Raw genomic sequence first — 11,783 nt, forward strand, 5'->3', positions numbered from 1 at the left:
CTAGTCATCACAACCCACCACAATCTATAAGGTTATGACCATCTATATTGGTCGTTAACAATTAGAAATAAGGCAGCGGACTAGCGCTGTTTGCTTTGTGACCTTTTCGTGTAAGGAAATTATGACCTTTCTGACCAAAATGGTCGCAATGGTTTAGGGTTTGGAGCCCCTCGAACAGCTTTTGACCAATTGGTCTGAAATGGTCATAGATCTATGACCAATTCTTCCAGGGTCACTGACAGAAGGTCACTAGTTGACATATTTCTTGTAGTGTAGGTATTGAGATACCGACGATCAAATCTCGGGCAAGTAACATACCGATGACAAAGGGAACAACGTATGTTGTTATGCGGTTTGACCGTTAAAGATCTTCGTAGAATATGTAGGAGCCAATATGAGCATCCAGGTTCCGCTATTGGTTATTGACCGGAAACGGTTCTCGGTCATGTCTACATAGTTCTCGAACCCGTAGGGTCCGCATGCTTAAGGTTTCGATGATAGTTATATTATGAGTTTATGAGTTTTGATGTACCAAAGTTTGTTCGGAGTCCCGAATGTGATTACGGACATGACGAGGAGTCTCGAAATGGTCGAGACATGAAGATTGGTATATTGGACGACTATATTCGGACACCGGAATAAGTTTCGGAGGTTATTGAATATATACCGAAGTACCGGGGGGTTACCGGAACCCTCTGGGGGGTTAATGGGCCACTTGGGCCCAAAGTGGAGAAAAGGAGGGGCGGCCAGGGCAGGCCGCGCGCCCCTCCCCCTCTAGTCCGAATTGGATAACGAGGGGGGGGGGCGGCGCCCCCCTTTCCTTCCTCCCCTCTCTCCCTTCCTCCCCCCTCTCCTACTTGGACAAGGAAAGGAGGGAGTCCTACTCCCGGTGGAACTAGGACTCCCCTTGGCGCGCCTCCTCCCTGGCCGACCGCCCCCTCCCCCTTGCTCCTTTATATACGGGGGCATGGGGGCACCTCTAGACACAACAATTGATCATTGATCTCTTAGCCGTGTGCGGTGCCCCCCTCCACCATAGTCCTCCTCGATAATATTGTAGTGGTGCTTAGGCGAAGCCCTGCGACGGTAGAACATCAAGATCGTCACCACGTCGTCGTGCTGACGGAACTCTCCCTCGACACTTGGATGGATCAGAGTTCGAGGGACGTCATCGAGCTAAACGTGTGCTAGAACTCGGAGGTGTCGTAGTTTCGGTGCTTGATCGGTCGGGTCGTGAAGACGTACGACTACATCAACCGCGTTGTTCTAACGCTTCCGCTTTCGGTCTACAAGGGTACGTGGACACACTCTCCCCTCTCGTTGCTATGCATCACCATGATCTTGCGTGTGCGTAGATTTTTTTTTGAAATTACTACGTCACCCAACAGTCCATGGTTAGGAAACCTTAACCATCTTTGATCAACGAGCTAGTCTAGCAGAGGCTCATTAGGGACATGATATTTGTTTATGTATCCACACATGTATTTAAGTTTCCGATCAATACAATTCTACCATTAATAATAAACCTTTATCATGAATAAGAAAATATAATAATAACAACTTTATTATTGCCTCTAGGGCATAATTTCATCATTATCGTAATGTTACTTTGTTTTTTTGGTGTTTTAGTTTTACTAGCAGTTTGTAAATAGCTTAAAACACCGAAGTGTATGGTGCGCTTTTCGGTTTTCATTTTATCTTGCTAGTTATATCTCTACTGGACAAAACAATCCATTTTATTGGGGCTTCTATGGAATGGAGCCGGCAAAGCTGGCCAAATGGGTCGTGCCAGGTGGGCCTACCCGCTAGCACAAATGCATAGCATGAGCTAAACGGGTCGAGCCCAGCATGTCACACGCTTGGGGTCGTGCCTGGACCTGGAGGCCGGGCACGCGAGTCGGCACGTCACGGCACAATTAGTTTTTTTTATTTTTCCTAGATTTAAAAAATAAGTATATGCTATAAAACTACTCAAATAGGAAAAAATTGCCAAAATATAGCCCAGCAGGCCGAAAGTACACGGCCTAACGGTGCCTTGTGCCGACGGGCCGGCCCAATTAGGTAAGCGGCCATGCCCGAAATCACTAATTAAGGAGTACTCCTTTCAAAGATCACTCTCACCTCCTTAGGTTGCGACAAGTGGCGCGCACCACTTGTCGCAACCCGGGAGTTTTCTATTTTTTGATACATCCATTTATTCAACACGTTTTATCTCTTAAAACCGTGCGCCCAAATCTCGAACCGTTTTCACCATTGGATTCCCCATGTCAAAATCTTCAAAACTAGATCCCATGTTAATAGATTTTAACAATTTTTTTCAAAAAAAACCAGACAAAAAAATCGGAATAGGAAACCGAATTGGGAGCACGCTTTTTTCCCTTTCCGGAAGTGGCACGGCCGTGCCTCTTGCGGAAGGAAAAAATGTTTTTTTCCTTTGTCGTGCCTCTCCCGGAAGCAAAACCATGCCTCTCGAGAAAAAAATAGAAAAGACATTTTTTCGTTTTTGAGAGGCACGTCCGTGCCTCTTGCGAAAGCACAGCCGTGCCTCTCGCGGAAGCAAAACTGTGCCTCTTGCGGAAGGAAAAAAAATACATAAAACACATTTTTTTTCATTTTTGAGAGGCGCGGCCATGTTTCTCGCGAAATCATAACTGTGGCTCTCACGCAAGCAAAACTGTGCCTCTCCCGAAAGAAAAAAAACAGAAAACACATTTTTTTCTGTTTCCGAGAGGCACGATCGTGCCTCTCGCGAAAACACAACCATACCTTTCGGGGAAGCAAAACCATGCCTCTCGCGAAAGAAAAAAAACAATTTTTTTTTTCATTTCCATGAGGCATGGTCCTGCCTCTCACGGAAGAAAAAAAATATGTTTTTTCGCGTAAACATTTTTTTAACTTTTTTGTCCAAAAGCTAAGGAAGAACGGTGAAAAACCAAAAAGTAAAATAAAAACTCCCAAAAAAACCCTTTTAAAAAGCGGAAAACACGTGCTAAAAAAGCAAAATTCAGAAGAAACGTCCAGAGCACGACACGTGACGGTGACTGAGAGCGCGCTAAGTCATTGTTTTTTTAGCATCAAACCAAGCTTTTATTCATCGAAAACCACAGTATGTGGAATACATCTCTCGTTGTGGGGTTGTCCGAGCCACACATGGCGACCCCTCCCCAACGAAATAGAATGCTTGGCTAACTTATGAGCTTCTACATTAACGACACGACTTTCAAAAGTAAAAGAGCAACTAAAATGAGCAGCTAAGTTGTTTATCTCCTGGACAATAGCTCCATTGGGTCCGCGACATGCCCCATTGATCGATCCCACAACTTCTTTTGCATCAGACGCCACTATAATCGCATGGAGGTTAAGATCTTGCGCCAAAGCCAGTGCTTCCCTGCATGCAATAGTCTCCAAAATGACAGGATCGTCTACTCCCCCAACGACTAATGCTGAGCTCCCAAGAAAGACTCCGACAGCATCTCTGCAAACTGCTGCAGCGGCTCCTCCCGCTCCTATCCGACATGCTGCGTCAACATGTATCTTCGCGTACCCCTGTGGAGGAGCCTTCGGGCACTGGTTGCTTGTTCGTGCCTGCCTTACAGTCTGCGTTGTCGCTGGTTTCTTGATTAGTTCGAGCTTCGTCAGATATCTTGCGATAAACCCTTGTATGGCATGTGGACTCTGAAAGATCCCCTCATGGATAGCCTTGCGTCTAGCAGCCCAAATGGCCCATAATGTAACAGAAAGTTTGACAAAAAGCTCTTCCGATACTGCTTGCATTAGGGTGAAAAGCCATTGTTTTGCGCTCGGTTCAGACACGATTGGTGGATGAGGAGTTGGCGCAGCAAATAGCGCTAAGTCATTGTTGAGAGGCTCCCGAAGGAGCTCTCGCCAACTAGTTACTCTCGGTCGTGCTTGGGCTGCTAGGTGCAGCATGTGAGCCGACACACATGGCCTGCTTACTTAGGGTGCGTTTGGTTGCAAGGGCGGTCATGAATGGGTTGGGATCGTTCAGAAAATAGACATGTTTGGTTATAAAGCACATGAATGGTTCGAGCCAAAAAAAGAGAATATGCCATGAAGATGCTGAACCGTTCCACCCAACCAAATCGGTCGAATCAAATGGCCACCCTTTGCATGCATGACTATGTGAGCATGATTGGTGGTCCCGTCCTAAATAATTAGCTCACCACTTATATTCAGCCAAACACATGAATTGAATGGTTCAATCCCAAAAAAATTGAACGGTCCCAACCCATTCATACGACACCTTCAACATGTCTACTGTGCCGTGCAGGTCACGATTAGCACGGGCCGGCCCGTTTGGCCAGCTGTGGGAGCCGGGGAACCCTCGCTGCTGATTAAAAAAAAAACACGCAGCCCAGCTAGGCAGAGCCGAGCCCGACCCGTCAACCCTTTCCCCTCCAGAACCCCCCCTCCCCTCTCCCTCCCCGCCAGCCGCCGCCGCCGCCGCCTCGCCGCGAAAATCACTATCCTAGACTTGCTGGAGCCGGGTGGAGAGGACGCGGCCAGCCGATGCACGCCCTTGCACGTGCCGCGTCCCTCCTGCGCCGAGCCGTGGCCTGCCCGCCTCAGCTCGGCGTTGCCGGCCGCGACACCACGCTCCTCGCCAAGGTTTGGCTCCTGCACCCCATCCTCCCCATTTCCGTCACGTTGGTTCTCCTTGAGGCTAGTGCGACCTGCTCCGCCAGTTGGAATACGTGGGACCGCATTTCGCTCGCTGGATGGGTTGGGTTTAGGAGGATTTTAGGAACTATGGATTTGGGCGCGTCCGTCGGGATGGTACCAAGATCCCATCAATCTATCACGATTTGTGGAGCAATTGACACTAATTTTTTGGGGGTTTGGGTCACATTCCTGATATATGGGAAGAAGAGATCACGGATGCTGCTATCTACTCCAAGAAATTAGTTTCGGGGAATTTTTCTTCTGACTTCTCATTCACCACCTGAGAGGCATATATAACTGAACAGCTTCCGTCAGTACAATGGCAGAACAATAGAGTTAAATGGCTAAACAGAGTGCCTGTTTTAACTGAACTACAATCAACAGTAATTCACACATGATGCTAAATAACAGCTGCCGCTGGATATGGCCGTCAGGCTTGTGTGCCATGGATAACTGAACCTGTCCCTCTCTTGTTTGGCCCAGATAGATGTATGTGCTGAAACTGCCCCTCCTTCTAGGACCTCACTGATGACCAGTTACCACTTTGTGAACAGATTTTGTGGTGGATTTTATACTTGGTCGCTTCTAGTTCTAGTTTGGAAATTTAGCATTTGATTGAGTGTGATTGGGTTTAGGTATCAGCTTGCTTAGGTACTTTCAGATCCAGATTGCAATCATTAACAAATATGGGCTTGCTCGAGTTCTATCTCAGTAAGGATTAGCAAATAGCAATAATGTGCTATGTTCAAAAGTTTATTTTCTGTATCTTGTTATATATTAACTATTAAATGTCTTGGCTATATTTCATGGCATCTGATTCTTGTTCTGCCTTCTCAGTTAGCTTTCATCATTTGCAGATTTTGCCAAATGTCTACTCCAATGGGTATTCTACTCTTATGGCTCCAGCAAATGAAGTGCTGATTCCACCAGAACTTCTATCTAGCAAGACTGTCTGGACACCAGACCGAGAGCTTGGTGTGTTTCTAGTGTTTCTTATCCATCTGCTGCTATCACAATGTTGTTTCTCTTGAGTTAGATAAAAACAACACTTTTCATAGGCAATTTTTGGTTCAAGGCTTTTGTGCTACATTAAAGCCGAACCTGTTTTATGGTGTCCACTTTAAGCATTGGTAGACCAAAACTACCTTGCGTCTCACAGCGATGAATGTGTTTTGGGTTGCTGACGACAATCCCGAAGGAATTATTACTCCTGATCAGAAGAAAGCGTTTAGGGAGGCCACCAGTGTCTTTGTCGGAGCCGTTCTGAGTGTGATTGGAGACCTTTTTTTTTGCGGAATAAAAAAAAATTAGAACTTGTGGGATGCGCTCAAGGAAAAATTCGGTGGTATTAATGCTGGGAGTGACCTGTATGCCATGGAGTAGTTCCATGATTGCAGCATGGTTGAAAACTGTCCTGTGCTGGATGAGGCTCATGAGATAACAATACATCGCTAAGGAGCTTGAACTCTTGAAGTATTCCCTCCGTCCCAAAATAACTGTCTTAAGCTTAGTACAACTTTGTACTAGAGCTAGTACAAAGTTGAGACACTTATTTTGGGACGGAGGGAGTATTAGTTACCGGACAAGTTTGACTCCCCGCTGGTAACTCACACTTCAGGAGTTCGAGCTCCTTAGCGATGCACTGTATCTCATGGCCTGGTCCAGTACAGGTCGGTTCAACCATCCTTTAGTCATGGAACTGCTCTATGGCAATACAACTCGCTCCCAGCATCAGTAGCGCCGAATTTTGCTTCGAACACATCCCACAAGTTCTTGGCAACCCGCATATGGAGATATGCGTCAACTAACTTGTCTCCGATCACACTCAAAACGGCTCCAAGAAAGATGGTGCTGGCCTCCCTAAATGCCTTCTGATCAGGAGTAATCTTTCTTTCGGGAGTGCCACCAGCGACCCAGAACACATTCATCGCTATGAGCCACCAGGTAGTTTTGGTCTGCCAACACTTTGGACACCAGTAATCGGGTTTAGTTTTAATGTAGCAACAAAGCCTTGAATCGAAAACTGACTATAAAAATTAGGTTTTTGGATTAATGGATAAAGTGGCACTTTATGTTCTATTTTTATCTAACCAACAGAGATTTCTTAGTTGACTCCGTGCTCTTACTTTGATTGAAAATCTAGCTTCGCTGAACAAGATTTTCTATAATGGGACGGAACTTGATTTCACTTTTTATCTAGTTCAATTGTATCATAATTGGCTAATGAAAGCTATATATGTGATCTTCACATTATGCTGAGTTGTAAGTAATATTTTATTACAGGGCAGTATGAGGACCTAGTAGCTAGAGTAACAAACTTCCATAACGAGGACAAGGGATTCATGGTTTTGGATGGTGATGTTTTTGACGTTCCAATTAGGAAGGATATTGTTCACAGGGTAGTAAGGTGGCAGCTTGCGAAAAGGCAACAGGTGCACACTATGATCTCTCATCTCTCTTGTTCTGTTTGTCTTCCGCTTACAAGCTCCCAAATCACGTGATCTACTGTATAATATGTTTGTGTAATATCAGTTACTTTCTTAAGTTTAGATATTTAAGTTCTATCCTTCTAATGCACCTTCTGATAATTGCATGCACCTGTATTTCACAGGGGACACATTCAACTAAAACTATCAGTGAAGTGAGCGGCACAGGAAGAAAGCCTTATAAGCAGAAGGGAACCGGAAGAGCACGTCATGGAACATTGCGTGGTTGTCAGGTTATACTAACATTCCTCCATTCATATAAATGGTATCGAATAGGCTCTGGAGATACTTCATCTTCTTTGCGCTCCAACTAAACTCAGATTCAAACTGAAACAGTTTCGAGGAGGTGCAACTATGCATGGCCCGAAACCACGAAGCCATGCATTCAAGTTGCAGAAGAAAGTACGACGTCTAGGACTTAAGATAGCTTTGTCTGCTAGAACAGCTGAGGGGAAGGTATCTGCTGCCTTACTAATTCATTTTGTATCTTCCTGGATGTTCTTGTGTGTAGTTTAGCTCCTGCCTTGTCCCAAGATAACAATTTGTGCTACGAAATGAATTCTGTATTGAATCAAGAACCTTGTTTAGTAATATGCTTCAGGCCACAGTAATGATCATGTCTCTTATTGCTAGAACTATGCAAGAATTGCTGTGCTGTTGGCCTGTTGCACAAGCTGTTGATCAGCATGCCACTATGAGACGCCTGAGGAACTGTTTTGCTATGTTTACACTTTCTGGATCCTTTCACTGTATTTTGTACTGCCTCTGATCCAAAAAAATAAGTGTCGTGGTTTTAGTTCAAATTTGAACTAAAACACTTATTTTGGATCATAGGGTGTACTTCATAGATCCTTCCTGAAGTTCAGGGAACAGACCACTTACCTAGTTCTAATGGAGCATGGACTAGTTATATTTTTTGATCAATACTGTTTGTAGAATGGTTTCTATAACTGCCTTGTCTTCTTGGACGGTTTACAATCTTATTAGGGTTGTTGCTTATGAGATGTAACATTCAGCTGGTATTTTTTCCATGGCTTCTTGAAAGAATGAAAGCTATTGAAATCTATTAAGCAATGTGTAACAATACATTTGTTTATGCGATGTTTTTTTTCTTCTGGTGCTGCTCCCAAAAATTCTTGAGCACACAAAGTGGCAAAGGAAACTTGACAGTCTGTTATCATGAACGCAAATATATGTATACAAGAGTCAGTCTGGATCTCTCCATTTGAAATCATTCTTTGCAGTAAATACGTATGCATGTAAAGTTCACTTGACCATGTTTTATTGTAGCTCTGCATCTTTGATGACTTGGAAGTCCCTAGCCACAAGACGAAAAACATTGTGCAGTACATAAAGCAGATGGACGATACGAAGAAGATTTTATTGGTGGATGGAGGCGACATTGATAAGAAGTTAAAGCTGGCTACTCAAAATCTTCACTACGTGAATGTCATTCCTTCGATTGTAAGTGTCTGGGTACCTCAGCAGCTTAACAATGATGAATAGTCCCATTTTAGTTTTCCCAGCAGATATTTTGACCCAAGAAGATCGTGCTGATGTTTCACATCCTCAAATGCAGGGCCTCAATGTGTACAGCATCCTGCAGCATGACACGCTTGTGATGACTCGGGACGCCATCAACAGAATTGTTGAGCGGATGCACACCCCCATCAGCCGCTAGCAAGCAGGGCTTCAGAGAACCTTGCTATACATACTGCACCTTTTATCTGATTTTGGTACAACAGCTTGGATCAAGCTGCTCGTGAGTAGGCCAAAGTGCAGCCCAACCTTTTGATTATCTGTTTGTATGGAGATCATAGCACTAACTGTCGGTATGTGTAGTGGTTCCGGGCTTCAAATCCCAGTGTTTTGTTGCAGACGTGATTTAATCTCTTATAAGCTACCAGGCTCCCAGTTCACTCTGCTGGTAGAAGCAGGTTCATTTTTCTACTTGTCAAGATGCTACATTTATTATTTTGCAGCAACCTGAAATTCTGCTGAATGTAATGTGTCAAGAGTAGGGAACCAATGGGTTGTACTGATGCATGCCCATCCTAGGTTATTCAATAAAACATTTTTGTTTGGAAAACATAAAGTTTTATCCCTGTGATTTACAATCAATTGATCGCTATTGCTGGATTCTCTTTCTGCCAATCTATCATACCGTCTGATTGATGGATGAATGAAGTTGTGAAGTCATACGCAACGCTGCAATGAAGCATGGATCGTGATCCCTCTTTTCTTCTGGCAAATAGTACAAAACAGAAACCTGTGTCTGATTGCAAGCAATTTTCGCTGCTGCATGTATCTCCCTGCTCTTGCATTCCTTTTGTTTTTCGTGTTTGCTAAACATTATGTTTCCTTTTTTTGGGTGACCGACAAGCGTTGACACTCGTGAGGCCACTAATATTTTTTTATTAGTACTCTCTCCATTCCGTATTTGTTATCGCTAAAATTAAAGTATCTAGATGTATTTTAATGCTACACATAAATCCGTTTAAGACAACTAATATGAGACGGATATAATAATAAACTTACGGAAAGACTAACGCCCACACATGTGGCAGTTTTGTAACTCGCCCACACACGTGGATGACCGTCCAGTCGAGTTTGCACGAATCTCGATACAATGAGGCAGAATTCGCATGCCACATAGGACGAGGCTGGTGTGTGGGCGTTGGAGAGTTTGTCCACACGCTCGCAGCACGCGGTTTGGCAGCTGCGTTGTGTGGGCGAACTAGTTTCTATCCACACAGCCAACACCTAGTCCACGCGCGTGTGGGCGAACTGATTTCGCCCACACGACACCCGTACGTTGTTGGATGGCAAATGTAGTACGCGTACGTGGCAACTTGGTAAACACACATGGCAACTATGATTCGTTGCAAGACAGCAACTGCAATTGCGCATCCGTGGCAACCAGATAAACACACATGACAACTGTGATTAACCATACATGGTAACTATGGTGGGACCACACGTGGCAACTAGGTAAACACACATGACAACTACTATTTGACCATATGTGGCAAGTAGTTAATCACACACGGCAACTATGGTTTGATTACACGCGGCAACTACCATAAATTAGACATGGCAACTATAGTTAACCAGAACAGATAGAGTTGCCATGCTTTTACAACTACATTTGCCATCCCCGGATAACTACATCTGTCATCCCGGATGGCAACTAAATCGTCATCCCGCGGGAGTACCTAACATAGCTGCGTCAGGATGTGTGGGCATTTTTGCTTCATGCCACACGCGCGCGGTGCAGATGAGTAGTACTTTGTTGGACGTGTGGCACGAAGTAATTGCGCCCACACGTGTGGGCAATTCTAATGTCGTCCACACATAACCCGTGTGGGCTGCCTCCTGCTCACGCCACACACGGTGTGTGGGCGGATGGCTAGTATGCCACACGTGTGGCAGTTAGCCGCGTCCTAAACTTATGAAGAGGTGGTCCTTGTTAACTTGTCCCCCAAGGCCTGCGTGCCTAACTCTTTCAAGGGCGTTCGGTTTCTCTCTTCCATATTATATACATGTAATTAGTGTAACACAAGATTCAATTAAGGGAAACATTTTCCTCTTCAGCTTGGTTTCGCACACTAGGTGTCGTCGCCATGGCCAAGAACGAAGCCTGCCCCTCCGCTGCCACCAGCTCCGCCTCCTCGCTGGCAGCTCTCTTCGCCATGGCCTCCGCCGCTGGCGCCGACACCCACAATGGTTCCTCTCCTCAATTCGTTTTCAGCACAAACCCTTGTCTCCTCAGTGACAACTCTTAGTTCATCCCTTTGTTCTTCTCTGTCCCGCCGCCCCCAACACCGGCACCTCCCACTCATCACCCCATCTTTAGTGACCACATCACAAACCATATCAAATTTCTCCTGAACCCCACAACTACCACAACCAACCTCGACGCCACCTAACGCCAGATCGACTACCACATCGCTCTCTGGATTTATGCCACTCTCGCAGATCCTCTCATCGACCATGTCATCGGAGCCACCACCTCCTACGCCATGTGGAAGATCTCGGAGTACTTCCTGGCCAATCAGGTTGCCCGGTAAATGACGCTCAAGCGGCAATACCAAAACTTCAAGTAGGGAGACCTACCGGTCGCCGAGCATGCTCGTCGCATGAAGCTCCTCACCGACAGCCTCGCTAACATGGACTCCCCATGTCATGGAGGTGGATCTCACCATGTAGTTCTTTGCATGGCCTTGACAAGCGCCTCAACACCATTCCATTTGTGCTCGATGACATTGTGCCTCTGCCGCCGTTCAACACGGTCCTCTCTCGTGGAAGAGAACATGGCATAGCGAGCTGCCAAGGAGAGATCCTCTATGCTTGCCCTCACCAACGGGAATGGCCCCAACAGTTGTGGCTTCGGTGCCCACGGTGGCTCGGGCGACCGCGTCGATCGACTAGCGGATCATCCAACCGTGGCTCTGACTGCAAATAGGGTTTGCCTCCATTTGGACGTGACTACGACTACCGTTATGGCGATGGTCGTGCGTGCCCGTGGCCGCAGTGACTCTATGGTCGCTGATGGAGCCAAATCCAGCAGATCTCGGGTACAGGGTCCCAGCTGGTAGTCTTGGCACGATAGTA

General features: G+C 45.8%; 1 protein-coding gene across 1 annotated transcript; it reads left to right on the forward strand.

The window, feature by feature from the left end:
• The first annotated feature begins 4,379 nt into the window (after positions 1-4,379).
• On the forward strand, positions 4,380-9,258 carry LOC123135927 (50S ribosomal protein L4). The gene is made up of 7 exons (XM_044555183.1): positions 4,380-4,629; positions 5,541-5,658; positions 6,967-7,115; positions 7,295-7,402; positions 7,506-7,625; positions 8,460-8,633; positions 8,749-9,258. The coding sequence occupies exons 1-7, from the start codon at positions 4,531-4,533 to the stop codon at positions 8,848-8,850; spliced, it is 870 nt and encodes a 289-aa protein (XP_044411118.1). The 5' UTR covers positions 4,380-4,530; the 3' UTR covers positions 8,851-9,258.
• The last annotated feature ends 2,525 nt before the right edge of the window (positions 9,259-11,783 follow it).

The sequence above is a fragment of the Triticum aestivum genome, chromosome 6B (genome assembly GCF_018294505.1).
Source record: "Triticum aestivum cultivar Chinese Spring chromosome 6B, IWGSC CS RefSeq v2.1, whole genome shotgun sequence".
Classification (NCBI taxonomy): Eukaryota; Viridiplantae; Streptophyta; class Magnoliopsida; order Poales; family Poaceae; genus Triticum; species Triticum aestivum.

Bases quoted from the DNA above. Each gene is read 5' to 3' on its own strand.
- LOC123135927 (XM_044555183.1), top strand. From the start codon at position 4,531: ATGCACGCCCTTGCACGTGCCGCGTCCCTCCTGCGCCGAGCCGTGGCC. The intron at 4,630-5,540 runs GTTTGGCTCCTG...CATCATTTGCAG, and splicing joins ACACCACGCTCCTCGCCAAG to ATTTTGCCAAATGTCTACTC. The intron at 8,634-8,748 runs GTAAGTGTCTGG...CCTCAAATGCAG, and splicing joins TGAATGTCATTCCTTCGATT to GGCCTCAATGTGTACAGCAT.